The 16,741-nt window shown below is 52.8% G+C and overlaps 1 protein-coding gene across 2 annotated transcripts; it reads right to left on the bottom strand.

Moving 5' to 3' along the window:
- Nucleotides 1–6,630: 6,630 nt before the first annotated feature.
- On the bottom strand, nucleotides 6,631–16,233 carry LOC310663495 (uncharacterized protein). 2 transcript variants are annotated; one of them, XM_083411385.1, is made up of 4 exons: nucleotides 16,048–16,233; nucleotides 10,721–11,735; nucleotides 9,165–9,366; nucleotides 6,631–7,937 (listed from the first exon to the last, which is right to left on the bottom strand). In XM_083411385.1, exons 2-4 carry the CDS (start codon nucleotides 11,543–11,545, stop codon nucleotides 7,288–7,290), a joined length of 1,677 nt encoding a protein of 558 aa, XP_083267511.1. In that variant the 5' UTR covers nucleotides 11,546–11,735; nucleotides 16,048–16,233; the 3' UTR covers nucleotides 6,631–7,287. The 2 variants fall into 2 exon arrangements, with proteins under 2 accessions (XP_083267511.1, XP_083267512.1); XM_083411386.1 differs by lacking the exon at nucleotides 16,048–16,233 and having other exon boundaries at nucleotides 10,721–11,993.
- Between the last annotated feature and the right edge of the window lie 508 nt (nucleotides 16,234–16,741).

Below are 16,741 nucleotides of genomic sequence, written 5' to 3'. Positions count from 1 at the left end.
AGATTGGGTAAGTGTTACTCTTTCTTTTTAAGTTGCAAGTTATTGTTTGGAGTCTTCCACACCTCTGTTTATTCCCATAAATCTATTTATCGGAAAGTCGTGCGTGAACGCAGCGCCGACGGCAGGAGGAAGCCGAGGGAAAACGCCCCCCGGGGGTGGGATGGAGGGCATCAAAAGGGCTCCTCGGTCTCCGACGGCACCGAAGAGGTTGAATTGCAAGGATGGCGCTGAGCGGAGTCAGCCAGAGCCACGTGCAGCCCGTTTGGGCCGAGATCCCGTCCCTTTCTGAGAACATCCGCTGTACGCGGCGACCGTCGCCCGCACCCTCGGCACAGGGAACCCGCTCGCGGACCCCGTCAACTCCAGGGTGAGTCTCTCCCTCCCCGTCACGTGGGTCCCTCCTTCGCCCCTTCGCGCCGCTCCGTCCTCTCCGTCTAACGCTCCCCGCCTTCGCCCCTCCCGCAGCTGCCGACCCCAGACAGCCAGGTGGTAATGGCGGTCAACGTCCGGGCTCCTAGATAACATCGCCAGCGTCTCCATCGACAGCCGCCCGTCATGCTGACCTCCAAGTACCGCTAGGCCAGAGAAGCAGCCGGCGCCCTCCGCAGAAGTGCCGCCTGGACGTGGCCACCTCGACCTCGCCGCCCCCCCCAACAAACCTGCTCTAGTCTCCTTAGGCTGAACTGGGGTGCGGAGAAATCACAGAATTGTAGAGTTGGGAGGGACACTCAGAGCCATCTAGTCCAACCCCCTGCAATGCAGGAATCTGAACCAACTCGTCCCTGGCAGGTGGCCATCCATCCTCGGCTTAAAACCTTCCAAGGCTGCCAAGCACTGATAGCAGCAGCCACTGTATGCAAGAAGTCTGAAACTATGACCCCAAGAGCTGATGGTCACAAGAGAGGATGGAGTTTGTTCCGGAAGGTAAAGAATGGCTGTATGTGGAAAGATGGAACAAATGGGACAATTCCGATATTTCTCAGTTTCCCTTTTTTACAATCCTGAGTTCAGTTCGCCACACTCGTACATCAGTTGTTGATTTTGTTTTAAAGCCCTCAAAAATATGTCAGCTTTTCCAATGTGCATTTCTCCTTAGATGTGTGTTTTGTTCACCTGTTTGCTTAAGGTGCACATTTCTGCAAGCAGTTCCACCTAATAGAATTCCACAAGTAATAGTGTGACGAGAGAGTGAGAAAAACTTGTCCCACACCACGCATCATGTTATAGATTCCGATCATGGCTCCCTTTCCTTGCCTTTTCTCTAAACCAGTGGTTCCCAATCAGTGGTCCGTGGACCTCAGAGATTCTGTGGGACCCACCCAGGGCGTCCGTGGAACCTACCCATCAGCTTCCTGGGACATCCTGCTTTGGGGTGCTGTGATCATGTGCCAGATCGTGGCACCCAAGCAGAAGTAGCAAGTCAGGGTAAGCATCATCTCAGAGTCTTTATCACTCCCAAGCCTCATGCCTTTCTTTCCACTGCTTGGTGTAGCAGATAAAGAAGAGATAACTATCCTGAGTTCTGTGCATGGCTAAACAAGGGACACATCCTGGCTATACATCTAGAGCACTCACCACCACTTGAACAGTCGTAGCTTTTCCCCAAATAATCCTGTAGTTTGATAAGGGTGCTGAGAGGTGCTAGAGGACTCTTCACTAGGCTACAATTTCCACAAGATTGGGAATTATTACAGTGGTGCCTCGGGTTATAGACGCTTCAGGTTACAGACTCCACTAACCCAGAAATAGTACCTCGGGTTAAGAACTTTGCTTCAGTATGAGAACAGAAATCGCAGCAGGAGCGGGAGGCCCCATTCGCTAAAGTGGTGCTTCAGGTTAAGAACAATTTCAGTTTAAGAACAGACCTCCAGAACTAATTAAAGCAGGTGGGTATTATAGGTGTGGCACAGTGGGTGCACACCGCTAGAAGGCAGAAGCGTGAGTGGCATCAGAATCCCTGGGTTAACTGAACCAGAAGTTAAGGAGAAGAGGGGCGAGTGTGGCCTTGCAGGCAAGAAGGCACATTAAGAAGAAACCCCACAGTCATCTAGTCCAGCCCTCTGCAATGCAGGAATCTCAGCTAAAGCATCCCTGACAAGTGGCCAGCCAACCTTTGCTTAAAACCCTCCCAGATAGGAGAGTCCACCACCTCCCGAGAAAGTCTGTTTCAGAACAGCTGTATAGCAGGGCCTGGAGGGAGTCAATTATTAGGAGAGCACCGTTTTGCCCTTGGAGAAGGGCTCCGTGTTCGCTGGCAATACCAACACCCCAGGCTGGAGGTTCTTCAGGAGAGGAGACAAGAACTCTCACTGGTTTCAATGCTCAGTGGATTTGCCCCCAAGACCAAGCTGTTCAGCATTGAAAGCACACAGCACCAACTTGGCCACACCCGCTCTATGCATTTAAAACACTATGGGCAGCCATGACTTCCCCAAAATAATCCTGGGAACTGTAGTTGGGCGTTGAGAGTTGTTAGGAGACCCCCATTTCCCTCCCAGAGCTACCATACCAAGAGTGGTTTAACAACCAATCCCTCTTCCCAATACAGTGGTATCTCGGGTTAAGAACTTAATTTGTTCTGGAGGTCCGTTCTTAACCAGAACTGTTCTTAACCTGAAGCACCACTTTAGCGAATGGGGCCTCCCATAACACGTAAGTGTTACATTCTTTCTTTTGACATCGCAAGTTGTTTTGAGTCTGTTCCAATGTTTATTCCCATAAACTTATTATGTCTTGCATGAACACTTCAGTCGTGCATATTTTTCAGTAGGGGAGTTTGGCAATGTGGGTAGGAGTCAGATGCTCTTCATTGTTCAATATTTGGTGCTGGGTCATAGAATCATAGAGTTGGAAGAGACCACGAGGGCCATCGAGTCCAACCCCCTGCCAAGCAGGAAACACCATCAGAGCACTCCTGACATATGGTTGTCAAGCCTCTGCTTAAAGACCTCCAAAGAAGGAGACTCCACCACACTCCTTGGCAGCAAATTCCACTGTCGAGCAGCTCTTACTGTCAGGACGTTCTTCCTAATGTTTAGGTGGAATCTTCTTTCTTGTAATTTGGATCCATTGCTCCGTGTCCGCTTCTCTGGAGCCATTGCTCCGTGTCCTCTATGTGACATCCTTTTATATATTTGAACATGGCTATCATATCACCCCTTAACCTCCTCTTCTCCAGGCTAAACATGCCCCGCTCCCTTAGCCATTCCTCATAAGGCATCGTTTCCAGGCCTTTGACCATTTTGGTTGCCCTCCTCTGGACACGTTCCAGTTTGTCAGTGTCCTTCTTGAACTGTGGTGCCCAGAACTGGACACAGTACTCCAGGTGAGGTCTGACCACAGCAGAATACAGAATACATCTTTCCCTGATGTTGGGAAAGATGGACGGCACAAGGAGAAGGGGATGACAGAGGACGAGATGATTGGACAGTGTTCTCGAAGCTGCGAACATGAGTTTGACCAAGCAGCGGGAGGCCGTGAAAGACAGGAGTGCCTGGTGTGCTCTGGTCCATGGGGTCACGAAGAGTCAGACATGACTAAACGACTAAACAAAAACAAATCTATAGTTCAGCCCAGCGTAACTGAGCTGTAATTTCTAGGCTACTGAACTGGGGCTCAGTTCCAAACTGGACCATTTCCCCATGAATCCTAATTAACGAATAAGCAATTAAAGAAAGTCATTCTTTCTTATTTCAGGATTGGTAGGAAATGGTCCAGTTTGGAACCGATCTGCAGTTCAGTAACCTAAAATACATTTCTAATAATCCAGTCTGCTTCCCACATATATTTAACCTCACTAATTAGACTGGGCTGAACTATAGATTGGGTAAGCGTTGTTCTTTCTTTTCATGTTCCAAGTTGCTGCTTGAAATCTGCTCCTTTGTTTATTTCCATAAACCTGTTACGCGTTGCATGAACTCTTCAGTCCTGCGTATTTTTAAGGAAACTGAACTAGATTCTCAGCCCCACCCTCAATATGTTCCCCTTTTGGGTGGCTTGGAATGGGGAGAACGGTCTCTGCTTTCCTGCTGCTTCGCCAGTCCTGATCCCCGCAAGAACCCGCCCCCCTTCTTTCTTGCCAGCCAAGTTTCCTGGGAGTCCCTTGGGGAGAGGACGCCGAGGGCCAAATGCCCCCCTTCAGCTGGATGGACGGATCCTTCCTCTCTCCCGCACCTGCAGTCCTGCCGGCGACTGGCCTGGCGGGCAAAGGAGCGACCCATTTGGTTCGAAGCTTCCACCCCCACCCCCGCAGGCGAGGACCTGAGAGAGAACCTCTGCGCACGGCTTTCTGGGAGGCCCCATTCCTCCCCTCCCCTCGTGCCCCTCTTCCGTGCGCAGCTATGGGGGAAGAAGACTGACTGTCTGGACTGCCGAGTCATCATCGCCCAGGGAACGTCCAGCGAAGATGCTCGACAGTGTCCGTCTGGCAGCGGGACTTGCGAGGAGGATGCTCACTTGCCAGGGCTCGTGCGCCCCGTCCCGATTCCTTGCCGAGGCCGTGGGAGGAAAGACGCGCTGGCAGAGGTCGAGGGAGACGCCACCCGGGGGGCAGGGCGGGCGGTGATAAAAGGGCTGCCCCTGCTCCGACGGCACCAAGAGGTTGAGCTGGCAGGATGGCGCTGAGCGGAGTCAACCAGAGCCACGTGCAGCCCGTTTGGGCCGAGATCCCGTCCCGTTCTGCGGATATCGGCGCCCAGGCTGTGCCCAGGTAAGCCCGCCCCGTGGGGCAGGGACCCTCTCCCGATGGCGAGGCCATGGCCCGGCCCTTCTCCTCTTTACTCTCCTCTTTACTCTCGTTTCCCACAAGCTGACCTTCTTCTCCCCCTCCTCCCGTAGCACTGGCCCCTTCAAGGAGCACATCTTCAGGGGAGTCTCTGTGGAATGCATCATCCGTGCCCTCGGCCACCTGAGCATGGAGACCGTCCTGAACCTGCTCAGGGAGCCTGACAACTCCAGGGTGAGTCTCTCTCCTTCCCCGTTGGGCGGGGGCTCCGGACGTGGGTCCCTCCTTCGCCCCGCTCCGTCCTCTCTGTCTAACGCTCCCCACCTTGGCCTATCCCGCAGCTGCTGAGCCCAGACATCCAGGTGGTAATGGACGTCAATCCGGGCTCCTAGATAACAGCGCCAGCGTCTCCATCGACAGCTGCCCGTCATGCTGACCTCCAAGTACCGCTAGGCCAGAGAAGCAGCCGGCGCCCTCCGCAGAAGTGCCGCCTGGACGTGGCAGCCTCGACCACGTCCCTCACCCCCCCCCAAATAAACCTGCTTTTAGCTCTCACTGCTCTCCCTGAGTCTCCTTAAGACACATATATTTTGTTTTTTTTAAAGGGGAGGACTCAAAAATTCTGTATGAAGACAAAATGAAGACTGGGCCAGTATGTTTTGTGCAAATCAAAACGTATTTGCATATATTTGGGTGTGGAGGGGTTTGCATAAATGAGGGAAGAGCCGAACAATCACTGACTAGCTCGATGTTGACTGGAAGAGAAGCAAGGAGGCCATACGAGAATTTTAAAAAGTATCATATTGTCCCAAGCCTTGCCTCTCATGTAGACTGGACAGCAGGTGGACTAGAACAGTATTTACCAAATTTGCATCTCCTGCTGCAGATGAACAACTCCCATCATCCCTAGCAAGCAGGATCAGTGGTCAGGGATGATGGGAACTGGAGACCCACGTTTGGAAGACACTATCTTAGAATCATGAATGGGAATTGTGGGCTTTCAGTGGTGGCTTTGCAGCACTCTGAAGATGGCAGTAACTCAAGTGGTTTCCCCTTTCCCCCCTCTTGTTGCCTTTCATATTCACAGTCCTTCATTTTCAACAGGGCGGTGCTAAGAAAGAATTGAAAGGGTAGCAGAATTAGCCTCATCACACCAACTCATCCTCAATAGTCAGGGGTGATGGGAAATGTAGTCCAAAAACAGCTGGAGACCCAAGTTTGGAAGACACTGGACTAGAATCATGAATGGGAATTGTGGGCTTTTTGAGTGGGCTTTGCGGTACTCTGAAGATGGCAGTAACTCAAGAGGTTTTGGGAAGAGATTTTTGGAGTTTCCCCTTTCCTCCCTCTTGTGGGCCTTCATACTCACAGTCCCTCATTTTCAACAGGGCGATGTTAAGAAAGGACTGAAGGGCTGGCAGCATTGGCCTCATCCCACTGGCTCATCCTCACCAGCAAAGGGCTCTTTAACCCTTTCTGTAACCTCAGAGTGTGAACAGCAAGCAGAGGCCTTGGCAGGTATGCTTTCCTTACGCACGTCACCTGCTCAGACTCCAATTTTGCATGTGTTTCGACTCACACCAGGGAGCTCACAAACGAGTCAAGCAAGTTAATAGCTTTGGAAAATTCTCTGTTGCACAGAACATGAAGAGCCCTTTGCTACATTGAAGGAAAAGGCCAAGGTGTGCAAGTAGCAAGGGATGGCGTTTCTCTGGGACAGGGGGGCAACGCTGAGGGCCAGATGGAAAGCCTGTGGGGTCCTTTGAATGCCAGCTGCCAATCCCAAGCATTTGAGGCAGGGGAGAGCTCCCGTTACCAGAACGTCCAGACACCCAGATTCTCAGTGCCGTCATTGTCACCTCCTCTTTGTGTACTCCCAAACCAGTGAAACCCTATGTTGACAACTCTCCTGTATATCAAAGCTGTAATTTCCACCACCACCCAGAAAAAACAAAGTACCAGAGCAGCTTCCCCAAGAGGGATCTCCACTGTTCTGAAGATTCCCCACTTCCCCAATTACAGAACGGACCGTCTTCTCTAAAAAATACATTGCTTTTGTTTTGCTACAAAGGTATGATCTTGGCATACGGAAATACAGGCTGTGTTATGTAACAATAAACCTGTCTAGAGGACTAGAAGATCTATCGCCTTTCCTATAAAAAAGAGAAAAATTGAGAGAGGAGAGAGAGAGAGAGAGAGAGAGAGAGAGAGAGACATTCAGCTGGTGCCACCACAATGTTATCGGTTCAAGAAGCCAAGCCAAGCAAGACTGGGCATCTTCTTGGACCGCTCAGTCTGGTTGTGCTGTGGAGCTTCTGGCGAGACACAAAATGGGATCCGGAAACCAGCCACACTGTCCCTCCCGCTTTGCACGTAAATAGAATTCATTCTAACTAAGCCATCCCTGACAGATAATGATCTGCAGACGTCAGGCTGAAAGGACACCAGTCATCTGGCCCACAACAGCACCAAACTTGGTGGTGAGCACGGTCCACGCTTTGGCCCCCGGCGAACTCTCGGCGCAGGGCAATTCGGGTTTCCTTCCGTCGGGGGAAGATCTTCCGCTAAGTCGTGTGGGTTCTCCGATGCCGAACGAGGTGCGAGTTCTGCCCAAACTTCTTCCCGCACTCGGGGCATTTGTACGGTCTCTCTCCCGTGTGGGTGATCTGGTGGCGGATGAGGTCGGAGCTCCAGCGGAACTTCTTGCCGCACTGGCTGCACCCGTAAGGGCGTTCCCTGGCGTGGGACGCTCGGTGCCTGGTCAGCTCCGAGCTCTGGTAAAAGCTCCGGCTGCACTGGGCACAGCGGAAGGGTCTTTCCGAGGCGTGGGTCCTCTGGTGCCGGGTCAGCTGGGAGGTGTGGCCGAAACACTTGCCACACTGGGGGCACTGGTGGGGCTTTTCCCCCGTGTGGATCCTCTGGTGGGTGAGCAGGTGCGAGTTGCGGCTGAACGTTTTCCCGCATTCTGAGCACCGGTGGAGGGGCTTTCCTGCCGGGTGGGAGGCTCCACTGGGGACGGGGCGCGAAACCGGATTCTCTCCCGTTTCACCGCACCTCTCTTCGCGAGGCTGGCTGGCTCTCTCGCCCCCACGGTTTTCAGCCGCCACATTCTCCTGGGAATTCCCGGACGGAAACGCCCTGGGAGGCTCAACTTCCATGGCACCTCCTTGCAGAGGATTCTCCTCTCGGCTCCCGTTTACCATCAGGGCACCTGCTGAGATAAGAAAAAGAGTAGGGCATTGTCACACTTTCCCAGCACGCTGTCTGCCGCCTACAGAGCCAGGCTGGCAACATGTCTCTGGCATTGTGAAAGCAAAACGCAAGCACTCTTACTGTCCCTTTTTACCAGGGACTGTTCCTATTTTCTGGTCCCCATCAATGTTGCTGTTATCATTGGCATCTGTTTGTCTTGAGACACAAATAGATCGCTGCCTCCAACTCGCCTCTCGCTTTTCGCATTTCAGGGACGTCAAGCTGAAATTCTCTTTGTGCAGAGTTACTAGCATGGCTGTTCTTCAGAATTCACCCTCCCTCATCTGGGCTCTAGATATTAAATCACCACACAAAGAAATGGGAGCATCTTGTCTGCAGTGCCAAATGAGTGGAAACCGCAGGGAAGCGGGCTAAGCCTTCGGAGGAACGTAAAAGCTATTCAAACAGTGAAGCGGCCTGCGTGTCTGGGGTGCTGTAGGGCAGGGATGGAGAACCTGTGGAACCCCCCTGACTTCCTTGGACTCAAACTCCCATCAGCCTCAGGCAGCATGGCCAATGGTGAGGGGTGAGGGGAACTGGGAGTCCAGCATCACCCACAAGGCCCCAGGTTTCCCCCACCCTGTTTGCACCCTGCATTGCAAATCATTCTCCCTAGTCACACCCTCTTCTGGTCCTGCTTTGCACCCTTCCCTGAGTGATTTTGGGCTGGCTAGTGTGTGTCCTTGACCTCTGCTAAGGCCTCTTCCTAGGCTAGATGGGAGGATGGTGTGAGGTGCGTGTGTACGCAAACCAGATTACTGCACACAGGTAAAAAAATATTATTAACATTATTAATTTATTTATCCCCATTTCCCCCTGATTGTTGCTCTGCCCAATTTGCCCACTGGCTTCACCCACCACTGGCGTGCAGCCCTCAAAAGGTTGGCACTCAGGCTAAAAAAGTTTTCCCATTGCTAATGCAGACTCTGCATGTGTTTGAGCCAGACTATAGGAGGGTTGCCTGCATGGCCAGTTGCTTTCTGGTGCTGATGAGAGCCACAGTCCAAAACATCTGGGGGGCACCAGGTTGGCCTGTGTTTTATGAGAAAGGCAAGTAAAAACTGAAACAAACCAAGAGGACTGGGTCCAGCAACCTTCAGTCTCTGGGCATAGGAAAACATCCCCAGAACCTCCCATTGCACCCAAAGCCTCCTCCATTAAAACCAGGGGCTCCTCTTGTATTTCTTACCTGTTTCCTGAAGTCCTCGGGGCTCCTGTTTGGGGATGCAGGGCATCTTGAGAGCAGGGATGAGGGGAGGCTGGTTTAGTGTTACTTCTGTTGAGGATAAGCAGTCGAGATGGGGCAGCAGTGGGGCAGGAGGTTCCCATGGCGCTCCGGGCAGAATCATCTCTTGCGGGCTTACCTGCTCAACTTTCACCCGTACTGTAACCTGGCAGTGAGGGACAACAACATGCCATTAGGAAGAAAACAGCCTCCTTCAAGGCCCCCCTCCATCACCTTTAAAGCACAGGAAGGAAGAAACAGTGTCCCTCCAGCTATCGCTAGACCAGCTCCCATCACTCCTGACTCTTGGACACTGATGGGAGTTGTCGAGGGGCACAGCTTTCTCCCCTTCTGCTTTATTTAGCTTTTTCTTGCAAGGAAAATGCTTCAATCCTCTGCTCATTTAGGTTGGCCTTTTCTGTACCTTTCCAGTTCTACCCTTCTGAGAGCAAGTGAACACGAGCCTGCACATTCTCCTTCTCAATTGCCTTCCCTTGTTATCATTCAAATATTTTAGACCAGGTGTGGATCACCTCCTGCCCTCCAGATGCTGCCCATCTCCCACAATTCCTAGCCACTGTTAATGCTTCCTGGGGCAGATGGGAGTTGTAGTTCCAGCAACATACGTAGGGCCAATGGTTCTTTTAAACCCGTGGTTCCCAACATCGGGCACACGCACCACAGGTGGGCAATTTGATTTTTAAAGGGGGCAATTTGAGAACAAGTTATTAACAGTTAATGGCCTTTTAGGCTTCTTCCACGTGAATAGGAGTTCACTTTTTGAATAATAAGAATTATATGTCACAGGGATTTTAGAGATGCTTAGGTGGGGCATGGGGGACGCGGGTGGCGCTGTGGGTAAAAGCCTCAGCGCCTAGGGCTTGCCGATCGAAAGGTTGGTGGTTCGAATCCCCGCGGCGGGGTGCGCTCCCGTCGCTCGGTCCCAGCGCCTGCCAACCTAGCAGTTCGAAAGCACCCCCGGGTGCAAGTAGATAAATAGGGACCGCTTACTGGCAGGAAGGTAAACGGTGTTCCGTGTGCTTCGCTGGCTCGCCAGATGCAGCTTGTCACGCTGGCCACGTGACCCGGAAGTGTCTGCGGACAGCGCTGGCTCCCAGCCTCTAGAGTGAGATGAGCACACAACCCTAGAGTCTGTCAAGACTGGCCCATACAGGCAGGGGTACCTTTACCTTTACCTTAGGTGGGGCATGGCCAAAAAAAGGTTGAGAACCACTGTTTTAGACTGTACACCCCTTGGGGCAGGGACTTGTCTCTCTTTATTTATCAACTGAACACTCGATTAGGTTTTTTTTACAGAAACACCTTGCTGGATTCTTGAGAAAACTTCTGGAGGTGTTGTTGGGGGAACTAGGATGCTATATGGACTGTGGCTGGAGGCTCCATTATTATTATTATTATTATTATTATTATTATTATTATTATACCACCCTTCATTGGAGGATCTCAGGGTGGTCCACAAAATAAAACCTCTCTGTCACCATGACGTAAAGCGTCCTCACCTGTTGCTCCCACATGCCTGCCTCTCGCCGTCCCATCTGGTAGCCTTCCACTAGTGCCACCGCCTGGGCACACGTCTCTGGGCCTCGCTCCCACACCCAGTTCTGGATCTCCTGGGGCAAGATGGTCAGGAACTGCTCCAGGATCAGCAGCTCCAGGATCTGCTCCTTAGTGCGGCTCTCGGGCTTCAGCCAGCGGCGACACAGCTCCCTCAGCCTCCGGCAAGCCTCCCGAGGGCCTTCCGAGTCCTGGTAGCGGAACTGCCGGAAGCGCTGGCGCTGCATCTCCACACTGGGCCCAGCCTCCCCTCGCAGGCCGGAGGACTTCGACTTCCTGTGGTCACCCCGGCTGCTCCTGGCGTCCAGGCCGTTGTGGGGCGGTTGGCCTTTTCCGCTGAGGGCCGGCATGAGGCGGGTCACCCACTCTCCCCTCGGCCACTGGCAGGTTTCGGCCGCCCTCTCGAAGGACGACAGGTAGGCCTCGATGTCGTCCACGGGCGCCAGCTCAGGGAGCTGGAGGTTCCCCCAGGCAGGCGGCGGGGGCGGCACTGCCACGGGGGTCTGCACCATCTCCTGGCACTGAACCTCCCACAGCTGCGGGATGGGGTCGCTTCTCACCTGAGGAGGGGTCGCCCACCTCAGTAAATCGCTAATGGTGCCAGCCTGGACGACGAGGGGGGCCTTTCCTGCGGCGTCCCATTCCCACCCTGCTTCGGGGCATGGCGGACCAGGCTCCTCCATCTTCACCCGCGGCGGCAGCGTGTCTTCTAACGGGTACAAAAAATGGAGGCCCAGCGCCGGAGGAGGCACTTCCTGTGTGGCGGCCATTTTCCCTCCAACCTTCCCCTCAGCAAAAAGGAGGAATCCCCTGGCCGGTGCCGACTGGGGCCAGTCAGAAGAGGCTGTTGAGACAATCCACACGTCTCCGTGAGCCGGACAAGGGTGAAAAGGGCCGGCAGCCGACAAATGTTACCTTAACACTGGCGAAGTGATGATGTGGCAGCAAGAGGACTCCTCCCTGAAACATAAAGCCAAAATACCACTGAGAGTTAGGCTCGTAAGAAACGGGATCCACCCCAAAGCGGCCGAGAACTGTCTGCACCCCTGTTGCATTAGGTCAGTAGGAGTTTGGAATTCCATTAGTGTCTATGTCCTTTTAAATGTTTCTATGACCTTTTACATGTGTTTGTAGAAGGGGGAGTTATCATTTTGTTTTACCTATTTATTTTGTGCTTCTATCCTATATTTTTATCTTGCAAACCAACCTGAGATCTTCGGATGAAGGACGGCATATAAATTGAATAAGTAATAATAAAGAAAATGGGGCCTGCAGCAAAACGCTGCAATGCTGAGTGCTGCTTTTCAGGATTCTAGATACTGTGTGCCATTCCTTCTGCCCCCAAACCTCTATCCCAAGTCAGTCAGGATCCTAAAGTCCCTTTCCCCCCTAATTTTCTTTTGGTACTTCTACAAACTTTGGGGTCTCTCCCCCCGCCAAGGCTGCTGACCTCTTCTTCTTGTGCATTTTGGCATTGATAGACCCTCCCTTCCTCCAGAAATGTACCTAATCCTCTTTTAAAGCCACCCAGGTTGGTGGCCATCACTCCATCTTGTGGCAGGGAAGACCATATGCCAGCAATTCCCAAACTCACCCCCCAGCCCTGGACCACTTGCAAATTGCCAAGAGTCTCAGACGGCAGACCATTTAATGATTTTTCCACCAGCTGTAGCAATTGTAATGCACTGTGCTAGACGCAGTACGATTTTTAAAAACTGTGTTTTTATTGCTTCTTTTATTCCATACCTATTTTATTGCAATGCAACCCGAATTCCACAGAACTCAACTTGTAATACAATGCAAGAAACGCAAGAAGCAATAAAAATACAGTTTGAAAATATTTAAGGCAATGACTCACTGCACTGCCTCCCATTTCTGGCCACAAATCCACAGCCATGCCACAGACCAGAGGTTGGGAACCCTCACAGTAGATGAAGCCCCCATTGCACAAAAAAGTGCTTCATTTTATCCTTCCAGTGTCTGCTGCCTATCGATTTCTTTTGAGAAAACCTGAGTTTTATCTTCATGTGGGGAGGGGAAGGAATTTCTTGCTATCCGTTTTCTCCACACTGAACGAGAACACCCTTCTTAGGAGCACAGGGCAAGTGGTAGTTCTCTCCTCAAAGCTAGGGCACAGCAAAAACTAGTGACAGGGCAGGATAATGCAGTACTTTGCCTCTGAGGATCAAAGCACTACTGTTTTAAAATGTTCCAGGCGTAACCGTGCCCTGAAATGCACATTTCTGCACAATTACTTGCTCTCTCGCGGCCGACAGGTCATCTGCAGAGCCTCTGAGCCAGAGAGAATAATATAGTGACACTTTATTTAAAAAGATAAAGAGCACGTGAATTGCCTTCCTGGGCCAGACCAAAGGTCCCTTTAGTTCAGCATTCTGAAAGTGCCTGGCCAGGTGGGAGGAGCCTCAGCTCATGGGCTTTGTCTGCAGAATGTCCCAGGGTCAATCCTCAGGAGCTCCAGGGAAGCAGGAAACGCAAATGATCTCTGCCTAAGACCTCAAGGTCTCAAGTTCAATTCCTAGCATAGTGGGGGTTTGGGGGGGGTGTGTTTAAGGAAAATGATCAGTGAATAGCTGGTTGGTGGGGGGGGATGGAAGAAGAAGAGTTTGGATTTGATATCCCGCCTTTCACTCCCCTTCAGGAGTCTCAAAGCGGCTAACATTCTCCTTTCCCTTCCTCCCCCACAACAAACACTCTGTGAGGTGAGTGGGGCTGAGAGACTTCAGAGAAGTGTGACTGGCCCAAGGTCACCCAGGAGCAGGGAATCGAAACCGGTTCCCCAGATTACGAATCTACCGCTCTTAACCACTACACCACACTGGCTCTCTTATTTCTTATACTTCTTTCTGCCCTGGAGAGCTGCTGCCAGTTGGAGTAGCCAGTCCTGCGTTAAATTAGCAACTAGTCTGACCTGGTCTAAAGCAGCCTCCTAGGGTTTTTAAGGGTCCACACGCCAACAGAAAGCCAGCAGTCATCACAGCATCCCATGAAGATGAATGACAGAAGCTAATCCGGCATCCTTTTGCCAGTCCTGTCACTCCAGGGGGCAGGACTAAAACCAATAGGTGGAAATTGCAAAGAAGCAGCTAAACAGGAGGAGAGACATATCCTAACAGCGAGAGATGCTTAGTTCTGGGAAGAGGTCCTTAGGGAGAAAGTGGGCTCTCCTTCACTGCGGATTCTGCACTAAGCAGGGGGTTTGGACTACTTGGCCTCTCAGGGACCCTCAAACTCCATAATTCTATGGTTCCTGCATCTAATTCCAATCACTTCCATTGGATAACTCCATGTGGCATGACTCAAATGTGCCCATTCAGAGCACCAAACATCTGTGAGCTGCTTGATACCAATTCTTAGGGATTCTTTGACAAGGCTCGTCCACTAAGACTATGGGAAGTCTGGAAATCATGTGCCAGAATCCCTTGCAAGGTTTCAGAGGATGCTGCAGTGCGTGTGAAGCACTTGGGTTATGCACACATCTGGGCCACACCTCCCGAGTAATGCGCTGCTTCCCAGCTGCCCCAAGAAACCGCTTGGGGTGTTTGCAGAACACAGAAAAGGCCCTGCTGCATAAGACCAAAGGCCCATCTTGCTTCCTATTTTGTCGTAAGAAGGGAAGAAAAGCCCTGTAGGATCAGGTCGAAGTCCCATCTTGTCCAGCCTCCTGTTTTCACATTGGCCAGACAGATGCCTTTGGGAAGCCCACAAGCAGAATCTGAACACAATGCTCTCATTTAGCTTACAATGAACTGGGCCTATGCTCCATTCATTTTTTCTTTTCCTAATCTCTTTTTAAAGACATCTAAGCAAGAAGCAGCAAAATACATATGTTAAGTGTGTGCCTCAAGTAAAGTACTTTTTTGTGGCGGGTCAGTCTGGAATCTCCTGCCAATCTATTTCATCAGATGAACCTTGAGCTATAGTGCTATGGGAGGGGATGTGGGAGAATGGACTTCTCACCATGCACCAAGAATGAACTGATTCAATCCACAGGCAAGAAGCAATTCTGGTCATGTTTAAACACACAGCCAGGGTGTGTCAGGGAGATCCACCCCCCCCCCCATGGACACACCACAAAAGTCCCTTGTAAGAGTTCACAAGCGCGTATGGACCAATGCATATCTGTATGTCACACACAACATATGCCATACTGCTAACGTACAGGGCAGTCCTTTGGAGTTGAGCGCCCATGGATCAGCCACTCCAACTTTCCCTGCCACCCACACATAATCCTACCACTGGATGGGATGATGGAGTGAATTCTACCCCTCACCCCCAATACGCCCCTAAAATGTCACAATGGAGCTGTGCTCCTTGACTCGCATCCCCTCGCCTTTCTTTGTTGCCATCCCATTTCGCCAAACGTATGGGAGACCCGCTAAGGAGGCTAGCCTGAGCCTATAAAACTCACTCTCCCTGAGATCTCATGGAATTCTGACTCACAGGATTCTCCAGTGGCTGTTCCAGCAAAAAGTCTCCTGAGAACCAAGAAGTCCTGGCCCTGGCACATCAGATTCCCACTTACATTTCCCTGCAAATAAATCCAAGAGTCCTGGCTCCCAGCCCTAATTCTAAGAAGTTTTATCTCTTCCTTTTTACAAGAGTGCTGCTTCTAATCTTCCACGCTCTGTCTCCCTAAGGCAGGGATGGAGAATCGGCAGGGCCTCCAGAGGTTGCTGGGACCGGGACGCCCATCCCCCTTGACCACAGGCCATTTTGGCTGGGGCTGATGGGAGCTGGAGCCCCACAACATCTTGGGCGGAGGGCGCAGGTTCTTTCCCTTGCCCTCGAAGAGCACCGAGGAGCCCAGCCTCGCACCGCCCTTCCTAAGGAAACCCAGCAGTCCTGCTCCTAATCTGCGAGAACTATAGCCGGTCCCGCTCCCAGAAGTCCTGGCTCCGGCCTCTAAAAAGAACCCAGGAGTCCTACCTGCACCTTCCCGCCGGCGCCCCACACCCCCATCTTAGGAAGCCTGGTGGAGCCCAACCCCAAATGCGAGAACTAACGGGACCCGGACGAGTACCGGAGCCTCCTCCTCCTCCGCTCGGGAGGACCCAGGCGTCCTGGTGCCGCTAAAGCCCCGGGACCTGCGAAAGGGAATCCCGGCTCCCGCTTCCTGCAAGACCCCCTCCTCCCCGAAGGGACCCAGGAGTCCCGGCTCCAGCTCCGCCCTTTGTTCCGTCCCCCGCCCTTGCCCCGCGCTCCGCTCGCCGGCTGTGCGCGTCTTGGCGCGCCCCGGGCCCGGCTCCGCTACCTGGGCCGGGGCGCCTCCCGCGCGGCGCTCGCTCTCTCTCAGGGCTCCGGAGGCGGCGGCGGCGTCTCCGCCTCGAGTCCCGCGGCGCCCATCGCGCGCTGCCCGGCCCTGCCTTGCCCTGCCCGCGCGCCGCGCCAGCCCCGCTCGCCTCGCTTCGCCCTGCCCTGGAGGTGGCCGCCAGGTTGGTTCCCGGGCTGCGCCGGAGAGGCTGGGGTTAGTCCCCCCTCCGCAGGGCGGGCACTGGCTGCGATCTCTGTCAGTCACCGCCGAAAGGAAGGGGAAGCCGGCTTGGGACAGCCCCTCGCCCAAAGCGGCAGGGAGGGCGGGCCGGCGAGGGAGGGAGGGAGGCAGGCCGGGCAGGGCCGCCTTTGCCACGATTGCTCCGCGCTGCAGGCGCCGCGGCCGGGATTGCGCGCAGCCGGGTCGAGGAGGGCGCAGCAGATGCGTCTTTCTTCCCGTTCGATTTCTTTACTCTAATAATAATAATAAAACAACGCACCGAAATAGGGGTCGCCGACTTTTTGCTGCTGTTGCTGCATATTGCGCTGCATTGCTTCTAGGCATGTGCAAAGCGCCTTTCCTTTGAGGAAGGGAACGAGCGCCTGTCTGTTGCGAAACTGCTTCAAAAACGAAGCTGGCGAGTAGGGTCGTTTTATAGCGAATAGTGTTGCTTCAGCCAGGGAGAAGAGGAGGC

Source organism: Podarcis tiliguerta, assembly GCF_965153285.1.
Source record: "Podarcis tiliguerta genome assembly, chromosome: 13".
Lineage (NCBI taxonomy): Eukaryota > Metazoa > Chordata > Lepidosauria > Squamata > Lacertidae > Podarcis > Podarcis tiliguerta.
Note: the sequence above shows the minus strand (reverse complement) of the source record. Positions and strands in the feature narration are given on the sequence as shown.